This window comes from Plectropomus leopardus, chromosome 14 (assembly GCF_026936395.1).
Source record: "Plectropomus leopardus strain MGB_pleo_1.0 chromosome 14, ASM2693639v1, whole genome shotgun sequence".
NCBI classification, from domain to species: Eukaryota; Metazoa; Chordata; class Actinopteri; order Perciformes; family Serranidae; genus Plectropomus; species Plectropomus leopardus.
The window spans coordinates 6,861,143-6,878,291 of NC_142189.1; the positions used below are offsets into that span (position 1 = coordinate 6,861,143).

The 17,149-nt window shown below is 40.5% G+C and overlaps 1 protein-coding gene across 1 annotated transcript; it reads right to left on the minus strand.

The window, feature by feature from the left end:
• Nucleotides 1-136: 136 nt before the first annotated feature.
• On the minus strand, nucleotides 137-16,966 carry fbln5 (fibulin 5). Its single transcript, XM_042500106.2, has 11 exons — nucleotides 16,549-16,966; nucleotides 16,379-16,433; nucleotides 16,055-16,103; nucleotides 15,616-15,897; nucleotides 5,269-5,391; nucleotides 4,385-4,501; nucleotides 4,110-4,226; nucleotides 3,453-3,575; nucleotides 2,811-2,937; nucleotides 2,486-2,681; nucleotides 137-907 (listed from the first exon to the last, which is right to left on the minus strand). Exons 1-11 carry the CDS (start codon nucleotides 16,590-16,592, stop codon nucleotides 746-748), a joined length of 1,395 nt encoding a protein of 464 aa, XP_042356040.1. The 5' UTR covers nucleotides 16,593-16,966; the 3' UTR covers nucleotides 137-745.
• Between the last annotated feature and the right edge of the window lie 183 nt (nucleotides 16,967-17,149).

Sequence of the window (17,149 nt, forward strand, 5' to 3'; positions counted from 1 at the left end):
TGTTAAGAGTTTTCCTAAATGAGGTCTGCTCGTCTCAGGGACTTGTGTATCCCCGACCATTTGTTATTAATAAAAATAGAAAAAAATTCCCCCAAAAATAGCTATAGTTCAGGAGTTGGCTCATGCCACTGACGGCTGTGTGGTGAAGACATTTATTGGTCTTAAAGAAACTGTGATCAATAATTCAGTTGATGACTGGTTGTTACATCATTTCAAATATTGCCACTGCAAATGCACAATTACACTTCTGCTCAGGTAACCGCCTCGCCTCCCGTCTCATAAAAAAACAACAATATGATCTGATCGTGATGCAACGACAGCTCTTGAATTCAGGAATATGAAAGTCACTTTCACAGCTTATCTGATGGGATGAAAATTCACAGACAACTGGGGGTAAAAAAAACTGTATTGTGTATACGCTGGCACTCATTGAGGGTAATTTCCATCATTTTCGGGTCATTTTCTAAATAGAGGATGTCAGAAATTGTACACCATAAATATCCCTCTGTGTCGAAAGTCCATATCGCAGCCATAAAAGCTCAGTGTCCATTAAACCAGGGTGGGGATTTAAGCACAGCGATGCTTTCCCATCAGCTGGTCTCGGCTGAGTCTTTCTCGGACGTGTCTTTATTGAGGATGGCATAATGATTTTTAAAAAAAACAAACAAACAAAAAAGGTTATGAGCTGTCTCAAACAAACCCAGCAGCTTGACTCTTTGGGGTTGCTAAAGTTCATTTGGGACGCTCAGAACGGGTGCTCTGAGACAAATACCGTCAGACGTATGATGGAGCTGCCTCTGAAGTTGATGACGTTGTTGACTGTGACCATCTCCAAGTCCAGCACCAGCTCTCTGGGCCCTTTGATTGGCCGCGACAGGACGAGTGTGGCGCTCACATTACTGGTTTGCTGAAATATAAAAGATGACAAGAGAAGAATGTGAGGAATGAAATACAGGAAACGCTGGAATCTGACAGCTGCACATGATGGAGCAAAACCAAGTCCCAGGGCTTTGTCGTATCATTTACTACTAGCAAACACAAGCACAAAGTCAAGGAAAGTTAATGTGTTTTCCATAGTGCGTGAGGTCAGAACAGGGCTTGTTTAAACAGGAAAGTAACTTTAGAAAGATAAAAGCTTATGTGGTTACTTTATCATGCCACTGAGCATCTTTATACACTAAAATCCTCTTTAAAAAAGTCTCTTCTAAGTCTGTATTTATGTAAAAATCCCCCTCCAAAAGACATTAAAAACACATGTTGCTCCATCTACTGGCCAAATTCAGGTGCTTCATGTTTTAAATCTGATTTTTTCTGTACAGATGTTTTACCCTATGTGTTTACTTGTCATATACACCTTTTTTCACAGCAGACTTTCAGGCCTCTTTTAGTAGGAAGAAGTCTGTCAAATGTCTCAGAAACTCAGCTAATATACTTTTTTTCCATACTTTTTTTCTCCAACTGCAACATGTCAAAATGTCTCCTAGAAAACACCTGTTGGTCTATAAACAAATAATATCAGAGCTGAATAATATATGTTTTCATGATTTATATTCAGATTTTGTTTTTTAAATTGAGCTTTTTAAATGCAAACAGCAAGGCAATCCAGGCACTCCAAACACAACATGCATGATTTTAAAATAAATGTGAGAGTGGGATCAAATACATGACCTTAAACTCTAAATTTTGTTTGGATTATTACTCGATAGTGACTGATGAGGGCAAAATACCACACAATGCATTTTAAAAAGAGGCTGCCACCGAAATCGCAAAATGTGGCAAACTGTTAAATATATGGAGTTACAGTATGTCCAAATCACCCAAATTTGGAGTAAACACCCTAAAAGGTGTTCTTTATTGCAGTCCCTACATTTGTCACAGTGCCCCAAAATGAGAAAATTTGGTATAATCCCAAAATTTGCATCACTGCTTTTAAATCCACAAAACTATACAATTTGTAATTAATTTGGAGTATATTTGGAGATTTGGGAGCCCTATAGACACTTACATTATGAAACAAGGGACTGTGACTTTAACCCTTTGAAACCTGGAGTGACACCACTCTTCCTTGTTTTGTTAATTTATTCATTTATTTTTAATACTTTCAGTGTAATTTTCTTAAACTTTTTACCAATTTCTTGACATTTTATTTAGGTAATTTCTTCCGTCATTGCTCATTGCCTTCTTACCATTTTTTTTGTAAATAATCAGGCAAATTTGTTCAGGTTTGCCTTTTTAATTTGCATAGAACTCAAATGCACTGCAATGAGCTGGTGAGGAACGTTTCATTCTGTGTATGCAAATATGCAGTTTAATGACAAGCAAATTGAATTTTCAATCTTCAAAGGGTTAAATTACTAAATTATTATAAAGACCAACAGAGTACTCCAAGTTTTTTCCTCAGTAAGTCTTACGCCTCTGCAGTAAGGTCACTATATTATACAACATTTTTCCATCTTGTCCACAGTTTATAGATGGAAGTACTCACTCTCATGTAAAACTCTCGTCCTTCGTTGCCAGACTTTATCTGGAAGATGTAAAAGGCGCCGGGGTAGCGCGTGGTGGCCTGCATCTGGAAGATGTCTGCAGGCACACTGCGCCCCGACGACAAGTCCATGTGTCGGTACAGAATAGTGAAGGGTTTGTCCCTGCAGGCAGGGTTCTCAGCTGAACACATGCACTGACTGCAGAGGACGACACACAGGGGTCAGTTATAATACAGCATATAAGACAATATAAACATAGAAGAACATAGATAAAGATGCATCCAAAGGATGGGAAACAGTTGGGGAAAATGCATTGGAAACACTCACTTGTCACTAACTTCGATGTAAGGAGGGTGACACTGTAAAGGGTCCAGGCATGTGTAGCCTCCCTGGAAATTGAAACATACTTGTGCTGTTGTACAGGTGTTGTTACCAGTGTCACATTCATTGATATCTTCAAAATCAAACACACAACAATCAAAGTCAGTTAGAACATCAACATCATCAGAGAAACAACATTGAAAAAGCATCACATCAGCAACATGGTATTGAATGACTGAAAATGTAACACAGAACACATTAATAATGAAAATTACACTTCTTTTAATCAATAGCTGATGTAAAAAACTGATCAGTAAACATGCACATAATCTAAATGCTGGTTTAAGTTTCATTAAATATCTTTAGTGTGATGTTAGGTGCAGATGTGCCATTTAAACCAAATACAAAAGCCTCAAATAAAACAAGTTTAAGGTGAGAAAACATTCCTAGCTACAAAGAAAACTGGATTAAATTACATTCAAAACTTTCCTGATTCACTACACATAGCAAGACAACTCACAGCAGCTTTTTGAGTAATATTTTCATCTACAGTTGTCCGAATATTTGCCATCTGTGACATCTAAACTGCAGCAAAATTGACATTGAAAACAGACTTTTATTCAGTTGTCTTTCTGTCCTGAACTTTACCTTCACAGCTCCTGCCGTCCTCAAACACGTAATATCCCGGCGGGCAGATGCAGGAGAATGAGCCGGGTGTGTTCACGCATCTGTACTGACACAGAAACTCAGAGAAGCTGCACTCATCCAAGTCTACAAGGAATAAAAGAAGGATTAATACTAATCAGAAGAAGACTGTGAGGGCTGCTCTGTGTTTCCTAACAGCGACGGACTACTGCGCTCAAATCCAACCAGGTCTGTGGATTACACAGGTGCGATGTTTAAAGAGGCACATGACACAGGTCAACAATGGTCAACAATGAAACTGAACACACACACACACACACATATATATATACAAAACAGATGAATGATGGTCTGTGTTAATGTTATCATGTATTATATCAGTTTTACTCTAGACAGATAGATACTTGATTATATCCAAGTTAAATTCAGGCATCTAGTGACTCATACAACACATACACACAGGAATAAAAAATAGAAATATCATAAAGACATGAAAATAAAAAACATTCAGCAGTAAATTGACAGTCCAGCCACCAGGGCTACTACAGAGAGCTCTACTGATGAACTACATTTTAGATCTCAGAGTAAGAAGAAACTGATCAGTGGTCGCTCATTAGACACTTTTGGAAAAAACAAAATAACAGCACCAGGTCGTCTTACCTATGCAAGTAGTGCCATCAGCCGCCAGCTCGAATCCCTCATCACAGTTGCACATGAAGGAGCCGTATGTGTTGAAGCAGCCGTGACTGCACAGTGCTTCTATACACTCATCCACATCTGCAGGGACAAACAGTGGATGCAAGTTTAAGATGTGTGTGTGGTCGTGTGTGTGTGTGTGTGTGTGTGTGTGTGTGTGTGTGTGTGTGTGTGTGTGTGTGTGTGTGTGTGCATGTGTATGTGTGTGTGTGCCTGTGTGTGTAAGTGTGTGTGTGTACCTTGACAGGTCCGGCTGTCTGGGTTGAGAATGAAGCCGGGGTTACAGGAGCAGGAATAAGAGCCGGGGACGTTGGCGCACAGCTGTTGGCAGTAACCATAGCGACATTCATCAATGTCTGGCCGAGAAGAAAGAGACAAACTGGTTATAAATCATAACACTGTAGATCTGTTTCCTGTGAGAGAAATAAAAACGGTTGTGCATTGTTGATTTGATCTCTGCTGAGCTGCTTTACTGCACATAACCTGCACAGGGCGCTATTCTAAAGCTTTCTGAGGTGGTGAAGTCATACTGTAAATGAAGACAAAAAGCAGCATTGTCTTTTCTGCATTATCCAACTGTGGTTACAAACAATATGGTCTTAATTTTAGGACATACTTGCACTGATATCCCTACTTGGCTTATTTTTTTCATTACCTGTGATTTCATGGAAAACATCACAAACATTAGAAAATCAATCTTTTTATTATGCTATAAATCGCTGAATTTACGTCATTCTCCTCACAGTGTTTTATCACCATTTGTCTCTCAGATTTTTCATGACATGGCTTGTAAATACTCTGCCTTTTTAGCAGCAAAAGTGGTCAAACTTTTTACATGTCATATATTCCCCAAACATACATACAAACAAAGGGGGTTCAACTGTTGCTATTAGTAAATGCAATACTGCACAACAACAATTCTCACTATGATGGATTAGCTTACTAAAGTGAGTTTTACATCTGTGCAAGTTGATTTTCACAACCTTTACTCAACAGACTGATATGCTTTTGAAAACTTTTTGCTCTAATGTAAAAAAAAAGTGTGCACTGTGAAGTTAATTACTTAAAATATACAAAACGACTCCTTCAAAACGACTGACAGCGGCGGCTGATGTTCACTCACCCTGACACTGTCCACCGATGAGCCAGTATCCCTCAGTGCAGGAACAGGTGTATCCACCTGAGGTGTTGATGCAGACCTGGGTGGGGTTACAGTGATGAGAGTTTGTCTCACATTCATCAATATCTGGAACAGAGAGAAGAGTCAGAGAGAGGTGAGTGAGAGGTGTTAATAGTCTTTTCCCCTTTTTTGCAGAAAAAGCAAAAAAACAAAAACAAAAACAAAAACAAACAAAAAAATTGTTGATTCCTGAGTCAAGAATGTAAGTAACTAGATAGCTACCTAGATGGATAGTTAGTGTACTTTATTCAACCTAAAGAGAAATTACACTGTCACAGCACCTAAGTTACATAAAAGAATCACCAAATGAAATATGGACACTAAAAGAGCAACAACAACAACAACAACAACAACAATAATAATATAAACTACAGAGCTTCCTCCATGGGATCATTACAGTCCTGATACAGCACTCTACTACTTTAATTTAAATTTTCATCTTCGGACACAACCTTCATTGTGCTCTTAACTACACACCTGTAAAGTTTCGAGAAAAATCTGGCAACAGACAGACTAACACGTGTTAAACTAATAAACCACTAAACAGCTGCTGTGGTAGTTCTTTTAACAGTAAACATCACCAGGGACACATTTTGCCACGATGTTACACACACACACACACACACACACACACACACACACACACACACACACACACACACACACACACACACACTCACAAGGTGAGAACAATGCCAGCTGTTACAGCCAGTAATAAATAAAACTTTGATTAGATACTATCATTCTAAATATATACATTTATAGTGCCTTGTAATATTCTGTATAGGGTTATTATGGTAAAAAAAATCAAACAGATTTAGAAAATTAACTATATAAGAAATTTCTTACTGTATTATGAGTACTCTTCTAACTTTCAGTGTGATTTTATTGGAGTGCATCCATGGTTTTTATGATTCAGTTTGGCAGTAAGTCCTAGAAATCTACACAAAGCGACATCTGGAGAGCCTCATTTTAAGGTTGCCATAGTTGGGAAAGATGTCTGCACATTAGACAATGCTATATGGGATGCAAAACTAAACAGAAAGCACATTAATGATATTGATTTTCATGCAGGAGTTACGCTTTCCTACTCTTATGAGGTTGACCCATCTTTGTTTCTGTGTGTCAACTGGATGTGAGCGGGAAGTTCTGTTTGTTTTTGCTGATTTACAATACTGATGTTATATTTCTAGATAAAAATTGCAAATCATAAAAGCTACACAAAAGCAGCACAGCCTACTGATGGTAACTCTCCTGCAGCGTTCGAGGGTTACATGCTCTGCTCAACAGCGTGTCCACCAGACCGCTGGCTTGGAGATCGCACCGACAATCTTTTAGTCGAAAGTCTGTTTGTCCAGCACTCAGGTTTTCACCACCCTGCATTTAGAAAAACTCTTAACACAACAGTTAAGATTTCATTGCAGCATCAATTTACAGTTGATGCTGCATTTCCTCAGATTACAATCTGAATTCCTCCGACGCCCTTGGAGCAGCTCAAACACTACATCATAATGGCCACATTTCCTTATGAGGATATGACAAATGAAAAATTCCACCTCTGTTTATGGTTCTCAGACCATGAAGTCACCAATCTCTAGGTACCCGGTGGGGGAAGTGTGTGGGAGCCCAAATTTGTGTTTGGACAGGAAGCTTTGAAAAGCGATAACGTCTGTCGGTGGGACCGTTGGCCTTTGTGCCAACTTGGACCACTGGCCCTTCACGGGGGTGGAGGGGGCCCGCAGCGCTCGGCCTCTGGCCAACAGCTACACGGCCCCCCAACACCTGCTTGCAGTTACCAGTCAAAACTTTTCTGAAAGTCATCTGCACCCCATGTGTAGCCTTACCGCAGATCTCCAACGTACACACACATGAGCTGCAGGAGTGTTTCCTTATATAGACTGTTTCATGAGCTGCCCACGAGCCTCGGGGTCACCGCTGACAACCCCGATCAGCTTCAGGGGAGACATGATGGATGGGATTTGTTTGAAATGCCTGAATAAAGGAAAACTAAAAAAGAGTTGACCACATACCAAATTTGTACACAAACTGATTTAAAGTGATCCCCAGTGACTTTAAATACCAGATCATCTTGATTCCAAATGCTAAAGGAGAACTCCACCTAAACTAAGAATTCCAATGTGTTATTAACAGATTTCATAGGAAAATTCAATTAATATTCGTGAACATGAGCTAATCTCTCGTAAAGCCAGAAACCAAAGAAGCAAGTCTCAAACTTGTGATGTCATATGAGCATGCGTTGGTGATCCAATAAACAAGTGGACAGCTATCCCCCTTTTTAATTTGTTTTATTTTGTTTTCTTTTTTAAAAATTATTTCTATAATTCATTTAATCACCTCTTTAACTTTAATTCTTCTTGATAGTTATGTATTTTATTTTATCATTTCATTTATTCACCTTTATGAGTAGAGAGGGGATTGCAGGTGGGGTAAAGCGGGGATATTTCAGCTTATAAAAAACGAAACAAACACACATCTGTACTGTTGGACTTTACTCCTGTGAATTGTTGAAAAAAACAACAACAAGTGGACAGCTGGGATACATCCTCGTTGTCACCTGTGTGTCTCCAGCTGATCACTTGTGTTCAGATTTCATTACTGCCAACACAACTTACACTAGAGGGTCAAAAGGCCCCACACAGTTATTACATCCACACTCTCACGAGCATGCTATCTTATCATGTTCGTGGCTGCGTCAGTAAATCTATAGATATCACTGTCAAAAGAATTCAAAATGTACGATGGACGGTCGTGCCACACTTTGTCCAACTTGTAATTAAATGGGCAAGTTATAAAAGGGTTTGCTTGCTGTCACCAAAACCTCCAACACGTCCTGCATGCTGGAGACATATCTGCTTTAAACGTCTACTAAAAAAACACTTTTATGAACAAGCAACTTTAATCTACTGAAACTAGATTAATAAATTCATTCCCCGATTTATTTTTCAGTGTTTACATGCATTTGTGAAGCACTTTGTAAGGCATGTTTTAAAAGGTGCTATATAAATAAATAAATAAATGAATGAATAAATAAGATCATTAGTATTTATACTACTAAAGATATGTGGCCAAATGTGTCGCAGACCACCTCAGCAAGAGGTCTGAAGATCATGGTGTATCCTGGTGGTCGTTTACGCGTGGATTTAGCGCAGTCCACTTGGGATCATATCACATGTTAATACCAGGTGTAAACAGGCATTCAGTGTCATTTATTCACAGTTTATTGTCAGTGACTTTATACGTGATGACATCACAAATTTGAGTTTTAGCACTGTAGTTTTTGGATTTGGGAGAAAGTCTTTCATGTTTACTTATATTTCTGAGCTGCCTTAGACCATAGCTAGAACATGTGTGAATTTTGAAAATGGATGTAGTTCCTCTTTAACATGTCAGCAGCGTTCATCGTCTGCCCTCAAACCACAAGGAAAATACACTTAATGTGATTACAAGCAATCCGTCTTGTTTTTAGATCAACTACAGTGCATTTTTGAATCTATCTGTTGGTTTCAAAAAGCCCGCAGTTTTGGATATTTTTCTGCAGCCATAGAGGAGCATGTAATCCTTGAGCTCGAGCAAAAATAAGAAAATCCCCAAAACTGAAGTTACGAGCGGAAATGAACAGCAGAGTCCCATGTGAAGAAAAACACAGTATCTGATCTCTGGAGGCATCATGTGACTTACAACACTCTGCTGGTTCATATGACAATGAGTAAAGATGTGCTTGAGCAATCCATCTCCCACTTAAAGGGTCAGTTCACCAAAATTACAACAACATATTCTCTTATCTGCCATTATTTTGGTCAAAAGTTTTGAAATACATACTAATACAGCAATGAAGGTGAATACGAAGCTGGAGCAAGGAGATTATTATCTTAGCTTAGTATAAACACTGAAAACAGTGGGTGCAAAGTTAGCTTGGTTCTATCTAAAGATAATAACATCCACCTCCCAGCGTCTCTTTATCTTGTTAGTTTGATCCATACAAAAACCAGTTGCAGTCTTAAGTTGTGTTTTTGTTTGGATTAAATAAACGAGATAGGATCTGTTATGGCTAGTTGTCTGCAGGCTTTATGCTATGTTAACTGGCCCCTGGTTTTGACTTCATATTGAACATACAGACACGAGAGTGGTATCACTCTTCTTATCTGATGCTCGTCAAGAAAGCAAATTCTCTTTGGAGGCACCTGTAGTCATAGCACTTTGGATCTCATTTTCCAAAGATACTTTCAGTTGCTTGTTGTGCCATAGAAACCATTTACTCACAAAACTAGCAGAGACCAGAAAAACTGTTCAGTCGCCAGAAGAAAATGTTTGCATTGTACGTTTCTGCAAACCATGGATACATTAGATCTGTATGTTTCATAAGTAGCCAATCAATGTTTCTATCAACATGGTATGGGCTGACTTGACATCAGAAAGTAGAGGAGATGATGATGGAGATGGATAGTGTTACCTTGGTGAGACACATGTCAAGCTGCAGACCACTGCTCAAGACCAACAAACAACACAACCACTTGTGCTTAGCAGCTTTTCTCCCAAACTTGAGTGTCTTTAAGCAACCTTTTGCTGCTTTTCCACTGGGGATACTGCCATGAAAAGCAGTTGTTTTTGCCGTGACACTGCTGCATCTGTGCCAGTTCATGCCCCCAGAACCAAGTCTTTTAAGCCAAATGTGACGTTTCAATGTAATAACGTGCAAATGTAACATGTCCTTGGTTTACAGAAACGTACAATGCCAAAAACATGTTTTTCTGGTGACTGGGTTTTCCTAGAAGTGTCACCTAGCACTAGCAACGCTAGCAGAGAGGAAAAAACAGCACACCGCTTCACACACAAGCGAGATGAAGAGCGAGTCTGTTGCTCCACCGAAAATTTCTGGCTGACCAACCACTGCTGGATGAAGGAAAACATGTCACTTGCTATATGCCGCCTGTGATTATTCCCAGAAATGTCACCATAGACACCCAATTCATGATACTGCAAGTGTAATGTTTTTCATCATCACAACACCTGTGTGTTACTTCATTCCTCGATTGATACATTTATTTAAATGAAAATGTTTGATATTTCTTTTAAATATGATTCTGCTTCCTATTCTGAGTCAGTACTTTGAGGAAGGACCCTTCCGGTTTCAACATGGCAATGCCCCTGTGCACAAAACCATGTCCTCTTAGAAATGACAGGTGAGAAGAACCTGACTGGTCTGCAAAGAGACCTAAACCCCATCCAGCACTTCAAACATGAACTCTAAAGCCTCATTCCCACTGCACAAAAACACCTGCTAACATCTGTCTTCATACTTCAATGGGAAAGTGTACAATCAGCATATACACCCCAATCAAGTAACTCTGGAGTAGCTACAGGTATTTTTCCTCCAGCTCCAATTGGCATTAATGGAGGCACAATACCCGTGGGAATGCAATCATTTCAGCTCCTTTCACAGGTGAGATGTCATTACAGCTACCATTAATGACTGTCCATTTCCTCCTCAGCAGCGCTAAAACATCGCTCCAAATTAGTCTGCACCGAGTTTGAAAGACACACTGAATCAGAAAGAGATATATCCACTGAATGTTCGTTGAATGGACATATAAATAAAGATCGACACACACACACACACAGAAAGGCAGACTCATCTGCTGCAGAGCCATGTACACACCTCTGCTCTACTGGTAATGGGAAAGCAGTCTATGGCCTATTCTTAGTGGGTGTACCCATGTTTATAAACCCACATGCACATGCTGATTTTGGTGGGAAAGGGGTATAAAGTTATGTGCGACTCAGGTCTTATCAACCAACATCAGTGACCAACATGGACCAGCTTTAGAAACCAGTTAAAACAAAGCTAAGACTAAAACACACCATGACGTTGCTTGTAAAAGGCCTTTCTAGGACAAATCTGACCTAGAAAAAACAAACCCACAAATGCAAAATGGCTAATTTGTTCTATTGTTCTCCCAGACTGGTGCCATTAGTGACACTGAAGGAGTGTAGCTCCATTAACTTAAGGACAAAGCCATGTTTGTTGCAGGTTCAGACGGGAAGTCACAGTCTGTGTAATTTCTGCCCCATAGCTGCATCAATCAGCAACCCATTACATCACCACACACACACACACACACACACACACACACACACACACACACACCAGCCTCAAGGGGTGTGAGGACTTGTTAGGAATGAACCCCACAGAGGCATGCCTGTTCTGCAGGCACAGATTTGGCAACACATGACCTCATGTTTGGCACCGTGATGGTGTAGTTTACCCAAACAAGGTTGCGAGCTGATTCCCTGTCAAGCCTTTTCACTTACAAAGAGAAACAGTCCGTATTTGTGCATGAGCTACAACGTTTTCTTCAGAGGGAGAAAACTGTACTACATTTTCCACTCATTACAGGGTCACGGCTGATTTAGCCAAAAACACCCCAAATGGACTTTAGGGAGGCTGTTTTCAACAGCTCGTCCCGGCTGGACACTCTGGGGAAATTATGCTCAGATGTATGTAAGACAGCTGGGCGGGGGAAAACATCAGACATGTAGTGTTTATCTGACAGCTGGGATCTGTCGCGGTTGTGAAATGCAACAGAATCAGTCAGAGAGCAGAAATGTCCTCAGTGTGAGGAGCTGAGGGCCCCTCCGCTGCAGCTGGGTGACGGCAGACATGACGCTGCACCGAACATCAAACGCCATCTGTCTCTGTGATTTGATGGATTCATGCATTCCCCCTAGAGTTCAACCATAATCTCTAATGAGTAACACCGCGTTTCCCTCGTGTCACCACGTCCCTCTAGTTTCACTCAAACATCTGATAAACAGGAGGTGGCAGATGTAGAGACTCAAAACATCCACATCTTTCGAGCAGAGTTGCTGCAGAGATTTGAAACTGCAAACTGTTGCTGCAGATTACAGACTAGAGTAATTAAGCAGTAATAATTCTTAAAGGGGCAGTTTACCCAAATATCAAAAATACATATTTTTCCTCTTACCTGTAGTGCTATTTATCAGTCAAGATTGTTTTGAAGTTTGGAGATATCGGCCGTAGAGACGTCTGCCTTCTCTCAAATATATTGGAACTAGATGTCACTCAGCTTGTAGTGCTCAAAGCACCAAAAAATACATTTGAAAAACCAACAAAAATCTGGATTGATGAACAGCACTACAGGTAAGATGGAAAATGTGTATTTTTGATTTTGGGGTTTGTCCCTTTAAAACATGATTTGAACACTCAGGACGTGCCAACATCTATGCATCATTGTGCTCTTTTGGCAGCAGAGAGAGCCACTAAAATTAAGGATACCATGAAAAATCTGACTATAATTTAAAGTGGATTCCAACTGGAGATAAACCAGAAAAACATTATATATCCATTACACAAAACTACTCTATTCTCTAATCCCTGCAAACAAGCATATGCACTAATGGATACTGTCCTCAAGACCCTAAAACATAAAATAAAACAGTCTGAAAGGGAAAAGAACTCTTTGCTAAATGGGTTGTGAGGGGACATAGCTCCATTTCAGGGGTCACGATCTCACTCGGCTCTGCAGCCACTGAAAACTGACTTCAGGCTCATTGGCTGCGTTCACTAACTGTAATGAATGGGAGCACATGCTGACCCACTGAGAATAACTAACAAAGATTTCTGTGTTTAGCTGCTATAAACAAACAACTGAATACAATGTGCAGCACTTCAGGAAAAGCTGACAAGTTTTGATAAATGAGACTCACAGACTTGGGTGAAGTGGAATTTCCGCCATATTTTTAAATATGTCATGAAGACAAGAAAAGGGAGGCCTGCTACACAGCACAACTTACACAAGAACATTTACACAAGTACTATGGTTGACTAAAACTTTGAGATACGTCACTTTATTTCATTCTGCTTTATAATTATATACTTATACATGTTAGATGGAAATGGTGTGCTTTTAACGCCACAATATTTAGTTTCAGCTGTGTGAACTTGAGTCACATAGTTTCAACAAGACTCACAAATTTGATGATTTTAGACTAGACAAAAGAAAAAAAAGACTTGCAACTCAACATTAACGCCAATGATTCATGACTTCAGTTGGACTTAGAGCCTTTTGATTTGGATATATTTGACACTGCTTTACCAAAGATTAAAAGTATATTATTTAAAAAGCGTAACCATGATTCATTTCACTTCATCTCCTAAATCAACTATCCTGGATCCACTTAATTTGAACCAATCCGACTATATACAATCAAGCTGCAGGAGAGAACCATGAAGAAGTAACGTTGGAAAGAATGATACCAAAGGTAATGTTATGCGCCTGTGAACAAAAAAACAAACCCTCATATGCAAAAAATGCAACTCAAAAATTACAAAGATGCAACATCTTTCAGCAAATTTGTTTTAACAATACGCAAATAAAAAAGGGTTCATGATTTTTGTAAATTGAATATATTATGACTCTGTGGTTAAACTAACATTGCAAAACAATAACTTGGGCCACCTCTAGGACTTACTATGTACTTTAGGCCTACAGATATACACCGATCAGCTAAAACATTAAAACCACTAACAGGCGAAGTGAATAAAATTGATCTCCTCATAGTATTATGTTCTGCTGGGAATCCTTTGGTTCTGGTATTAATGTGGATGCCACTTGACATGCAGCTCCCACCCAAATACTGTTACAGATCAAGTAGACCCTCCAGTGGTAACAGCACTTTTGGAGGCAGTGGCCCTACAGCAGTATAGTACAGCATGCCAAAACCATAAAAACTCCTAAGGAATGGCCCAAGGAATGTAGCAAAGAGCTAAAAGCATAGACCTGGCCTCCAAATTCTTCAAATCCCAATCTGATCAAGCATCCATTGCACGTGGCAGTACCTCACCTCGCAATCCACAAGACTCAAAGGATCCACCACAAACACCTTGGTGCCACAGGACACACCCAGATGTGCTGTGACAGATTAGATCCAAGTCCAATCCATGGTGGGGACTAGTCACAGCATGGACACAGGGCCTTTGGGGTATCAGCAAGTCCCACAAATGTTAGACTGTCCAGGTTGATGCCCTGAGTTCTTTGGGCCATTCCTGAACTGTTTTTGTGATGAGGGATGGTGCATCGTCCTGCTGCGGGGCAGTACCATCGGGGACTGTTGTAATACTTGGTCTGTAGTAGTGTTTAAGCTGGTGGGACATGTCAACTGGCATCCACGTGAATGCCAGGACCCAAAATTTCCAAGCAGAACATTGCATTGTAACAAGATAATGTTATTTGCTTCACCTGTCAGAGGTTTTAGTTTTGTGGTTGATCTGTGTACATCTGTCACAGGGGTCATTTTTCTGCAGAAGTACCTTTTGGTTCTTCTGCTGCACTTTGCTGATAATATTTCTGTACTTTAAGTGACATTTTAAATGCATGACTAAATTGCAATGAAGTATTTTTATATTGTTGTAATGGTAATTTTACTTAAAGCAACAATACGTTCACACTTCAAGCCTTGGTGCTCAATTCGGATTTTTTTTCTTGATCCAATTTTTAACTGAGCGAAACATTATCATTTAAAATGTGGCCAATGTCAGACTACAATGGCCCTAATGTGGCCCACATGTCCAGGAAAACAACAAAAACGTCACACACAGCATGTGCGTAAGTAAACAAGGGGAAAAAATCCATAATAAATATGGAGGCCACAGATGTGACCATTTATGGTTTAATTTTTAAGTTATTGTGCAGTGGAAGCAGGCGAATGTGGAAGCAGATGCTAAGTAGGAGAGTGAAGAAGAAGGGAAGTTTATGAAGTATTTTTATACAAAACGGGTGAAGGCAGTGGGTGAATTAGACAAATGGCTTCATCAGTCTCTACTTATGAAAATTCTAAATGGCAACATACAATTTCAAATTGATTGGGAAGCCCATCGAGGAGAAAAATGGATGCAGACAGACAGATGGAGTTTTCTTCATTTAATAGTAGGATATTGACATAAAAGTCACATTGAATTCCAATACAATTCCCATGGCTGCTCAGACTGAGGTCAAATTTCACAAAATCAGATCTGTATCTGATTAGGAAACCACATATGAAAGTGACCCAAATCTGATTTGAAAAGATCAGATTCCATGCAATTTGTGCTGTCTTCATTGTCATTAAAAAAATCACATCTGATTCACACAGGGGGGAAAAAAATCAGATTCGGGCCAAATGGGCACGCAGTGTGAACGTAGTCTCAGCAATGAATCTGAGCACTTCATTAACCTCTAAAATCAGGTGGCATGTGAACCAGCAGTGACTCACCATTACAGGTGCCATCCTCTGCAGGGGCATATCCCAGGATGCACTGCGCTGTGCTTCTCACTCTGGGGTAGCTGGGCTCCACAGACCTCGGAGCAGCCGGGAGGAAGGTGTCAGGAAACCCAACCGATGAATCTGGGTAAACCGGCTCAGGCAGCACTGGAGTCTCTGGTCTGAATGGCTGGTTGTACAGAGTCCTCGGCATGCACAGGTAGCCTCCATTCTGGTTCACACAGCGCATGTCTCCACGGCAAGCATCTGGCAGGATACGGCACTCGTCCACATCTGGAATACAGAGCAGAGCAGTGATAAGGCCATTCCTGCAGCAAGAACATCTGTGGGCTTGTGGTCCTGTTACTTCTTTTATGTGTTTTACTGTAGATAGGGTTCATGCCCATAATGTAACTTTTAAAAATATGAGACTAGAGGTCATGTCACTCACCTATACACTGTCTTGCCCTGCGGTCATAAGCAAAACCTTCTGTGCAGGTCTGAGGAGAGATGATAAAGAGGCTGTTATGAGTTTCTGTTTGACATTTCTGACAAACTTACTAACTTACTAAACTGTTGATAAAATTATATCATATAATGTAAATAATTCAAGTTTTGTCATATTTAACCATGCTTTTCCATCTTTACACCCTGACTTACTGACAGTTCAATCACAGTTTTCTAAAGCAGTTGACAACAGCAAAAAGGGACGTCACGAGTTTTGCAGACTATGACCAAGACCTTGGTCTAAATGAATGAAAAGGTGCTGTCTTACCTGCCCGTGTCCTGGCTGGATACAAAGCAGAATAAATACCAGAGCTGCCAGCATCCTGCAAAGAGGGAATTTCATGTTTTTGAACTCTGAAAAAGCAGGAACTCGGTGCAAGCATCATTCAAATTAAAGCAAAAACAACTGTTACGCAAAGAAAATGAGGGGTTACTGACCTTGCGGAGGAGCAAAACCTGAAGCCACGTATTTCAAACAGCATGCTTTACGGTTTCTCAAAAACGAAAGCTTTAGACGACCCGTAAATTCTCCCCAAATCCCCTCGCCACTTCCCAGCAGCGCTCTCACCGCCCCCCCAACAAGTATGCGCCTTTACGCGAAAGCCGACACCAGGTTCTCATTTAGCGCTGTCTGCTCGAGCTGAAGGTTCGGTACATTGACCAAGTGTTGCAGGAATGCCTTTTTCCAAAATGTCTGTTCTGCTCCTCGCTCTGTCGTCCTCTACAAGACTATTTATCAATGCAAATTGACTGCCCCCCCCTCTTTCACAACAGCTGGATTCAATCAGGGAGAGCCAGCCCCCTCCGGTCAGAGCGCGCAGAGAGGCAGCGGCGATCCAACGAGCTGCTGCGACTCCTGTGCTGTGCTGTTGGGGGGCTAAAAGGCAGAAAGCGTACACAGTGGGTGTCTGTTTTCCAAAGATATAAACAGCCCCCCCTTTTTCCTCACTGAATGACAGTGCACATCTGGAGCGGCCAACGCGAGCGATCAACGGTGTAGTAGCCACATCTGGTTTAAATGAATGCGCGTTAGAGGGGA